The sequence below is a fragment of the Verticillium dahliae genome, genomic scaffold, assembly GCF_000150675.1.
Source record: "Verticillium dahliae VdLs.17 supercont1.14 genomic scaffold, whole genome shotgun sequence".
Classification (NCBI taxonomy): Eukaryota; Fungi; Ascomycota; class Sordariomycetes; order Glomerellales; family Plectosphaerellaceae; genus Verticillium; species Verticillium dahliae.
Window position 1 is genome coordinate 340638 of NW_009276945.1, and position 9791 is coordinate 350428.

A 9791-nucleotide genomic window follows, 5' to 3' on the forward strand; every position below is an offset into this window, starting at 1 on the left:
TCTTCTCTCTGCTCACATTACCCCGAGGCCCAGGTCGCTCATACGCATCCTCCTTGCCCTGCCTCGCGCCGCCCGCCGAGATTCACCTCTGTTGCCGTGCTGTTGGTTGCTCGGTGCCTGTTTCGCGTCTGCGCTTCCTCGCCCTGATCCCCCCGATCATCGCATCCGATCCCGCATCGGCGCCGGGCCCTGTTGTCCCTTCCCACCGAGCTTGACGTCTCGACGTGTCGCTCCTTGACGTCGCAGCCTCGTCGAGAGCCGCCCGACGCACCGAAGAGCATGAGCATGCAGACCTCCAACGGCCATAACCCGTCGCCTCAGAGCGCTACTACTACCCACCATCACCACCAGCAGCTCCTCCGCCACGATCACGACTCCGAAGACGGCCATGGCTTCAACAGTGCCGACGAGAACGACAACGACAACGATGTCGACCAGGACGATCAGGACCCTCTGCGCCTGGGAAAGCGCAAGAGGCCCATCTCCGTCTCGTACGTTCAACCTGCTGCCCTGTTTCCCTCTACCCGAGCTCTGCTTCACGCACCCGGCCTCATCTGGCCTTGCCTTGCCTTGCCTTGCTTTACCTTGCCCTGCTTTACCTTGCCCTGCTTTACCTTGCCTTGCCCTGCCCTGTGGCGGTTCGGTCTTCAACCTCCCGTTCCCGCTGCCACCACCCCTCCCTCCCCTTTCTGCCCCCCTCTCCATCATCTCACTACACCTCACTTTACCTTGCCTCTCCTGTCCCCACAGTCTCTGCTCTCCCTCCCCTCTCTGCTCCTCTCTCCACATGCTTCTCTCCTTGGTCATCTTCGTCACATCTCGTCGCCCCGTCATCTCGTCATCTCGCTCCCCAATGCGTCTGCCCACTCCTCCGACCTCCCAGCCTCGCCCTCGCCCGAGTCCTCTCGACCCTCTTGACCTTCGTTCATGACCCTCCCCAATGACACCCTCGCCCGAACATGTCCCCTCCGACCAAGGTCAGGAAGCTAATCCGATCCCAAGATGTGAGCTGTGCAAGCAGAGAAAGGTGAGCTACCGTACCCGCCCTCCTCTTGAACCCCTGATCGACATGCGAATCCATTCTCAGTACCACGCAAGCAGACAATGACCCCTCTCCTAACACGGACCACAGGTGAAATGTGACCGTGGTCAACCTTCCTGCGGCTGGTGCAGTCGCAATGGTGCCATTTGCGAATACAAGGAGAGAAAGAAGCCTGGTCTGCGTGCCGGCTACGGGCGCGAGCTCGAGCAGCGTCTCGACAAGCTGGAGGAGGTTCTCAGAGCGCACGCCGAGATCCTCCAGGCCTCCCTGACCTCGGGCCAGCACCAGCATCACCACGGGGCGCCGCATAGCCATGCCACCCCCAGCGTGCGCGCCAGCAACCCCAGCCTGCCTAGCGATCATGGCACCCCTAGGGAGAACAACGTATTCCGACCCTCGGAACCTACTCGTACGCCGCAAGCTGAGACTGCCCTCTTCTTACAGAAACCTTCCACCTACCCCTCCACCTCGCAACCCATGGAGTTTGGCATGCCGCCGCCCACTCCCTCGATGCACGAATTCCAGCCTCAGCTACCCATGGGCTCCATGCCCGCCCCGAACCAGGTCGCCAACATGCAGCAGCCCAGCTCGGCCGCGCAGGCCTACTACAACCCGAACCAGACGAACCAGCTTCACTCTCCCGACGTGCCCATGACCCAGGCCGGCCAGAGCAACGCTACGCCGGACCAAGACCTTCCGCCATACGATTTGCTCTATGCGCTCGTCGACTTATACTTTAAGCACATCAACACGTGGTGCCCGATCCTCCACAGAAAAGACAACACTCGACTCGCTGTTCGGGCCCACGACCGTCGAGGAGACGGATCGCATACTTCTGCATGCCATTGTGGCCACAACGCTGCGATACTCGACCGACTCGAGGCTCACCGAAGAGAGCAGGGAGCACTACCACTCCATTGCGAAACAGCGCGTCTTGCTCTACGGCATGGAGCACTCGTCGGTCAAGTCGCTCCAGGCACTGGTCGTTTTGGCCCTGGATCTGGTGGGCAGCAGCAACGGCCCACCTGGCTGGAACATCATGGCTCTCATCACGCGCTCCGTCGTCCAATTGGGACTCGCAGTCGAGAGCACCTCGTTCTCCGTCTCCCCAAACTTCACCTCGATCTACACACTCAGAGCCATGATACTGCCGGAACCCAAAGACTTTATTGAAGAGGAGTCGAGGCGACGCTTGTTCTGGATGATTTACCTTCTCGACCGCTATGCGACTATCGCCACGGCTTTCGAGTTTGCGCTCGACGACAAGGAGATCGACAGGACGCTCCCTTGTCGCGACGACCTGTGGATCAAGAACCAAAAGGTCGAGACGCGATGGTTCAGGCTGCAGGAGCAGGAGGAGCCAAATCCGGAATACGATGTCAATAAGCCGGAGAACCTTGGTGCCTTCTCCTACTACATTGAGATTTTGGCCATCCTCTCCAAGGTGCACAAATTTCTCAAGCTGCCCGTAGACATCAGCGCGCTGAGCGACGTCGAGCAGTGGCAGATGCGCTACAAAGAGCTGGATAACATGTTGACGTCTTGGAAGTTTGGCTTGCCCGGGGAATACGGAAACATGGCCAAACTGTTCCAGCCCGGAAACAAGACACTCAACTGTGGATGGGTCATGTTGCACGCCACCTACCATACCGCCGTCATCCGGCTGCACTCGTCGGCGGCGTACCCCACAACCCGATCTCCCATATTCACGCCCTCGTACAGCGCATCTCAACGATGCCATGGTGCCGTCGAGAATATTGCCGCGCTCGGCGAGTTCGTCGTGAACAACGGCTTACTCCCCAAGCTGGGGCCTCCATTCGCCTTTACTCTGTGGGTAGCGGCCCGTCTACTCCTAGTCCATGGCTCGACGGTCGAACACAAGCTGTCACCGCAGATTCAGTTTTTCGTTGACAGCCTGCGCGAGATGGGCCGTTACTGGCCTGTCGCGGCGCGATACTGCGAGCTGCTGCAGCGAGTGCTTGATGAGCATCGCGACAGCGAGCGCACCGGAGACGGTGTGACGCCGAGCTCAGTCAAGATCCTCTCAGACATGCGGCGCACCGCGTTCGACCTCGACTTCTTGATCTCCAGGCAGCCGGGCCCCAATGGAGTCATCACGCACAGCCGCATGCCGAGTGTGACGCCAGCACGAACGCCGGCGCCCAACGAGCTCGAGTACCTAGATGTCTTTGACTTCTTCAACGTCCCAAGGCTGCCTTTTGGCGAGCAAATTGCAGGTGTGCAAGGAATGCCCCAGAACAACGGTGCACCACCAAGCATGGATGGCAGCAGCGGCGATGCGCCTCAAGGGCCGCCACAGCCGCCGCCGCCGCCGAGCAACGAGTTCAACATTACGAACTTTATGGTCGATGCCAACAGCGACTGGCTGTTCAAGCAGGAGGGTGGCAAGTACATGTCTTGATTGGTCATTGATCTTGGTCATGCGATTTTGTGACCACTTGTTTGATTGATTCCGGAGTTTTTGGCGCGACGGTGGGAAGGCTTGCGCGGGTTGTGTACATTGGATGAATGGTCACAGACGCAACGCAGTGGGGGAGAGGATGCATGGATGGATGTGCTGGGCTCAGCTGGGAGGGCAAGGAACACAAAAGGCCTTCTGGCCAAAAAAGGCCCGGAGAGGCCATATGATACCTACTTGTTGTTACTGATGTCAAATGATAATGCGCTGGCGGGGATGAGGATAATACATGTACGATGGTTCAGTGTTCACTCCATGGTCGAGATTCAGTGTGCAGAACAAGCGCCTGTTCAACTCTATACACGTTAGCGTCGTGGTCGTTTGTGTTCCAGACCTGACATCTGGGGAAGCCCGACTGGCCATGGCTAACTGGTAGGCCGTGGGTAAGGCGAATCTTCAGGCCACGCGGGGAGGCTGCGGTGCGAGGCTGCGGCTGCGGCTGCGGCTGCGGCTGATGAGGCCGTTGATAGCCTAGATGGAGGACCATGGTTGTGTATGAAACGCGATGGCATGGATTGATAAAGGGGGAGGCCCTCATAATACGAAGATGCCAACATCCCATACACTGCGATCCCATGTTCTCGTCGCCGTTCCCCATCACAGCTCGCAGTTGGACGCACGCAACACCACCACCGCCCCCTGAATACCTGACAGATCCACCCGTTCAACACGGCCTCCCACACCAATGGACCTCTGCACCGCCTTCTCCTTCGCGGCATCCTCCCCGGCCGCGAGCGCCGCCGCCCTCGCGACCTTCAACGCCGCCGTCGCCCGCCACAGGCAGCACCCCGCCGACGAGACGCCCTAGCAGCCCGCTGCCGGGACGACGTGGCAGATCCTCCTCGACGGGCCCCTGGCCATCGACCCGCAGGCCCCGGCCGTGACGCCCGACGTCGAGGTCTTCGACGTCGACTTGTTCGCGAACCAGACCAGGCGTCCACGTTCGCGGCGCTCGGCAAGAGGGTCGTCTGCTACTTCAGCGCCGGGTCGTACGAGGACGGCCCGACCGACTCGGGGGACTTTGACGCGGGCGAGGGGGGCGATCTGGGGCGCGAGCTCGAGGGGTGGCCGGGCGAGTACTGGCTTGACACGAACAGCGAGACGGTCAGGGGGGGTCATGAGGCGGCGGATCGAGTTGGCGAGGGACAAGGGGTTTGATGGGGTTGACCCGGATAATGTGGATGGGTTTGTATGTGCCTTTTCCCCTCGTGCTTGGTTGTTTCCGGCTTGATGCGTCCGGCCTCGTCATCGGCTGTCTTGGGATTTGAACGTTGCGCGGCGGAGGATGACTACATGAACAAGTCTGTCTACTGGCTTGTTCAGACAAACCGCAACGGGCTCGGCCTGACGGCAGCCGACTCGATCGACTGCATCAGCTTTCTCGCGTTCGAAGCACGGAGACGCGGACTAGCCATGGGGCTCAAGAACGGCGGCAGCATCATCAAGAATGTGCTCCCCGTCATTGACTTCTCTGTCAAGGAGGAGTGCGCCGCGTACAGCGAGTGCGACCTGTACAAGGCCGTCACGGACGCCGGCAAGCCGTGTTCCACATCGAGTACCCGGACATGGCGAAAACGGGGGCGCAAGACAAGGATGCGCGGCGACGGGCCTGCAAGGCGAAGGGCGCGGGCCGGTTCAGCACCGTCATGAAGGGGCTAGATCTGGATGGGTGGTTTCAGTATTGCGATGGGGATGTATATAAGACAAAAGAGGACAAGGACAAGACGTGATGTCGGCGCCGGCGATGCTCAGTCACCTACATCTCGCTCAGCAGATAGACTGCATGATGAAAACTTGCAATTGATCGCGTCTCGCTAGGAACGTGGGTATTCAATTCGAAAGATGGATGCTCGCTAAATGACAGATGATTCTTTTTCCCCTCCTCTGCGCGTCGCTCATAGAGCATTCGCGCTGCTCATCCGCAGCATCCAGTGGGCTCCTCGACGCCCTTGGCCTGTTGCGTGGCGGCCCCAGTTTCCACCTTGTAGACGAGCCAGTCGCAGAGGAACTTGCCGAGGCCGGCACCGAGCAGGATGGAGATGATGATGTAGCCATTGTAGTACATGGCGAGCAACATGATGATGTAGGCCAGGCCGAAGAAGGTCGTGTGCAGCACGGCCCGGATGAGCTGTTCGACGGGCGAGGCGCGGAAGATGAGCGGCGCGCTGGGACGGGCGACGGCGCCGGTGTCGTCGCAGCACGAGGGCTCGACGGCGGCGGCGACAGCCATCTGGGCCGCGCGCGCGTGGAACTGACGCAGAAGCAGGGCATCGTACTCCTTGCCGAGGCGGCGGACGAACTCGAGGGTCACGGTGAGGAGGGCGACGCCAATACAGCTGGCAGCGAAGGCGCCGTTGCTGCCGACGTGCCAGGACTCGGCGAGGAAGCAGGAGTCAATGGTGTACCAGTTCCAAAGCATCTGGTGGTTTGGTGGTCAGCGAGCGAGCGAGCGAGGGCCATGGCCATGCAAGGCGAGGGGCAGCTGGACATACGGAGACTTTGCAGTCGGCGGTCGCGCCGTGGCCGCTGCTGTGCGACATGGCGGCAGAGTGTGAAGGTGCTATACGTTGGGTGAGGATGGGGGATGAAGATAAGGTGATGATGACCAGTCAAGAGGAGTCAGTCAAAAGAAATGCTGAAGCTTGCAACTTGGAGAGGACAGGAAGAAGTCAAGCTGCGAATTGCGAGAGTCGCGAAGCAGCAGCTCTCAGCCGAACCTGCCCAACATTGCTGGCGTGTCGGGGTAGATAAGATGTGGCAGGGGCTACGGAGGTTGCCCACTGCCGCCAATGTTCGCCCTTGCCCTTGCGCCCCCCTCCTTCGCACCTTCCCTTGGTCGGGCAATCGGGCAATGGTGGGGTAGTAAGAGAGCTCTAACCCGGATGGTGTACAGGCATTGAAGGCGCGGCATTGGGTGCGCAGGTTTTCCAAGAGGGCCTGGGTTCATGGCGTTGCGCAAGTTTAGCAGGGGCAAGAGGGAGGGGGGCCCCCGATGTTTGAGCTTATTGGAGTCGTGGCGACTTGGAGACCCTGGGACAAAGATCAAAATCCCTGGGCCATCTTGGGGCGGGCTGGTCGTGTGGGAGATCTGATGTGCTTTGGTCCTAGGAAATGGGAGAAGGACGGGGCTAAGCAGCTACGGTCCGCTGCTGGTTGGTCAGAAACTTGCTCGCTCCGATGAACGGCCCCGGTGGATCGGATCCGCACGCAGCGCCCCCGGGGTCCAAGAAGCACCGTGGTTCGGTCAGTCGCTGTTTCCAGATGCAAGGTGTGGCGCCATAGCGGCCCCACTAACTTGCTCAATCGTGCTCAGTCGCCCGGGCGGTCACAGCTGGCGGCGACTGCCTTGAAGCAACTTCGACCAGGGAAAACCACCAAGAAGACGATCGAGAGAATCCCCGCCGACGCCTGCTGACGCCCAGACGACGCCTCTTCCGAGTTGCCTCATGCGGGCTCCCCAAGATCTACTCCTGCACATGGCACGCCTCCCGATTGCCGTGGCCATATGGCGAGGAGGTATGCCTCCGTTGGTTCGTCTTCTGGATCGGGCAATGCCTCTATTGACCAAGCCAGCAGACAGAGCAGCGAAGAGCCCCATGGCAGCTTGTCGGCCTGGGCACCAATATCGATCAGAAGGACGTCCAGTCATCTGCTCGAGTCAAAAATGCAGCATGCAACTCCAATTCAACCACCCCCGTCAGAGGGGCGGGCATTGGACCCTTGGCCAGCCCGGGGAATAAACGCGCTACACCCACCACGTCGCATCGCCGAGTTCCAGACTAATAAACCTGCTCACTGTGGATCGCCGCCCGCCGCCTTGGCTACCCAAGCTCCCAGTGTCGAGACGAGGGGCCAGACACCCCACCAACCTGATAAAGCAGACACGAAACACCACTCGAAAAGTTGCTCGAGCATGTCTGTCTTAAGGTGCTCCCATCTCTCTCCGACGATCGCCACGAGGCTTTGATCCGCCTTCTAGGTTTTTCCTGCTGTCTTGCGATTGTGTCGAGATCTCTCCCGAGACACACAGCATCGGCCCGAGACATAGTCATAAACGCCCCTTGGCCAAGTGTCTCTCACCTACTACCGGCGCATATAGAGACGCGTTCGCAACAATACACAATGGAGGCCACCAAGAGCCTCCTGGCACCGCGCCAGCATATTCAGGATCACGATGCCGCCGAGTCTGTCATCCATCACTGGGGCTACGCTGACCGCGTGGTACCCTGCGTCAATGATCCTGGGTCCTGTAGATACCTCGACGTCGTTTAAAATGCCCACGATGTTGGCATGATCTACACCGGCGTCATCTGGGCCACTATCGGTGGCATACTCCTGATCTGGGCCGTCATCAGGCGGATGATGCCTCCGCAGTCCCACCGGAACCCTCAGGCGCTGGTTGAGGGCGAAAAGCGGACGGTGGACACGACGACGAGAATTCGCCATACTCTTTGGTCTTACACCAACCGCTATCTCCTGCCCGACTCTATCCGCTCCATCTTTGGCCGCACCACGCGCCTGCAGGTTCTCGTGCTTGCCATCCTCACCGGCTATCTTACCATATTTTCCTTCGTCGGCATCGTCTACGGCATCTGGATCACCCCCGTCAAGAATATGGAGGGCGTCTACAACACCCGCAGCAGTCTGGGACCCTTCTCTGACCGTGTCGGTGTCCTCGCCTACGCCCTGACGCCGCTGTCCGTTCTCCTGTCGAACCGCGAGTCGCTGCTGTCCGTCTTGACCGGCATTCCCTACCAGAATTTCAACTTTATGCACCGCTGGCTCGGCTACATCATCATGGTCCAGTCCATTGTCCACACCATTGGCTGGACAATCATTGAGGTCAAGCTCTACCAGCCCCAGCCCCAGGTTGCGAAGAAGTGGATCGTGCAGCTCTACATGATTTGGGGTGTCGTCGCCATGATCCTGCTTCTCATCCTCTACGCCCTCACGCTACCTCCTGTCATCCGCTTCACCGGCTACGAGTTCTTCCGCAAGTCTCACTACGTTCTGGCCCTGGTCTACATGGGCGCCTGCATCGGCCACTGGGAGGGTCTCCAGTGATTCATCATCCCCGGTATCCTGCTGTGGTTCATCGACCGCTTCGCCCGTGCCGCCAGGACGTTCCTGCTGCATTACAACTTTGTGGATGGCACCAAGCGTGGTTTCGTTGCCGCTCACGCCGCCATTACCACCTTCCCTGACGAGAAGGATGGCGACGTCGTACGTCTCGATTTTGAACACCCCCACGATGCCTGGGCGGTCGGCCAGCACTTCTACCTCTGCTTCACCGAGAGCAGCATCTTCCAGTCTCACCCGTTCACCCCGCTGAACGCAGCCGTCACTGTCAACGGCCGCACCAAGCACTCGTACGTTTTCCGGGCCAAGGGCGGCGAAACCAAGAAGATCGCACAGATCGCCGCGAAGAAGCTGGCGGCCGCCGCTACTGCATCCGCGACACCATCCGAAGACAAGGAGGGTGTGATCACGGCGGCCTCGGCCCCGACGATGCCTGTCGTGCTCACCGGTCCCTACGGTGACCCGATCATGCGCAACATCACCCCCGAAGCCAACATTCTGTGCGTCGCCGGCGGCACCGGCATCACGTACGTCCTGCCCGCCCTCCTCAGCCTGACCGCCAATCCTGCTTCGCCTCGCAAGCTCGAGCTCATCTGGGTCGTCCGCCACGCCAAGGATGTCGACTGGGTCAAGCCTGAACTGGCCGCACTTGAGGCCCTCGATGTGACGGTGCGCATCTTTGCCACGCGCGATGCCGCCTCGAGCTCATCTGATGCCGACCGCTCGTCCGAAGGCGAGGCCGACGAAGAGAAGCGCGCTGCCGGTGCTGTGGCCGTGCAGAAGATGCGTGCTCGTGGCGCGGCGGCCAGTGTCCGCTCTGGCGGCCTCGGACACCCGGACCTGGCGTTGCTCGTGCGTGAGTTTGTGCAGGCGACTGTCGCCGCCAGGACGGTCGTGTTTGCGAGCGGGCCTGGCGGGCTGATGACGGATGCGAGGGCGGCGGTCGCGGCTTGCAACGACGGCGGCAAGGTGTGGAAGGGGGATGAGCGGTTCAACGTCGACTTGATTCACGACGAGCGCATGGAGAGGTGAAGACGTGTTTGGATTTAGCGATGATACCACCTTGTTTAGCCTTGAACTCGATTCTTCTGCTTCATCGATTCGTGTATTCCTCTGTCGGAGCAGCACCTATGCAATGCTTCACTTCTACCACTCTGCCACCCCTGACCCTGACCCTGACCCTGACCCCCT

The 9791-nt window shown here is 60.1% G+C and overlaps 4 protein-coding genes across 4 annotated transcripts; 3 read left to right on the forward strand and 1 right to left on the reverse strand.

The window, feature by feature from the left end:
- Positions 1-279: 279 nt before the first annotated feature.
- Positions 280-3464, forward strand: VDAG_06702 (uncharacterized protein; the record flags this gene model as incomplete). The annotated part of the gene is made up of 4 exons (XM_009659406.1): positions 280-491; positions 1003-1027; positions 1133-1765; positions 1821-3464. The coding sequence occupies 4 exons, from the start codon at positions 280-282 to the stop codon at positions 3462-3464; spliced, it is 2514 nt and encodes an 837-aa protein (XP_009657701.1).
- Positions 3465-3996: 532 nt separating this feature from the next.
- On the forward strand, positions 3997-5171 carry VDAG_06703 (uncharacterized protein; the record flags this gene model as incomplete). Its single annotated transcript, XM_009659407.1, has 3 exons — positions 3997-4014; positions 4176-4673; positions 4845-5171. 3 exons carry the CDS (start codon positions 3997-3999, stop codon positions 5169-5171), a joined length of 843 nt encoding a protein of 280 aa, XP_009657702.1.
- Positions 5172-5436: 265 nt separating this feature from the next.
- Positions 5437-6061, reverse strand: VDAG_06704 (copper transport protein ctr4; the record flags this gene model as incomplete). Its single annotated transcript, XM_009659408.1, has 2 exons — positions 5437-5940; positions 6014-6061. The coding sequence occupies 2 exons, from the start codon at positions 6059-6061 to the stop codon at positions 5437-5439; spliced, it is 552 nt and encodes a 183-aa protein (XP_009657703.1).
- Positions 6062-7811: 1750 nt separating this feature from the next.
- VDAG_06705 (uncharacterized protein) lies at positions 7812-9632 on the forward strand (the record flags this gene model as incomplete). Its single annotated transcript, XM_009659409.1, has 2 exons — positions 7812-8581; positions 8642-9632. The coding sequence occupies 2 exons, from the start codon at positions 7812-7814 to the stop codon at positions 9630-9632; spliced, it is 1761 nt and encodes a 586-aa protein (XP_009657704.1).
- Positions 9633-9791: the final 159 nt, after the last annotated feature.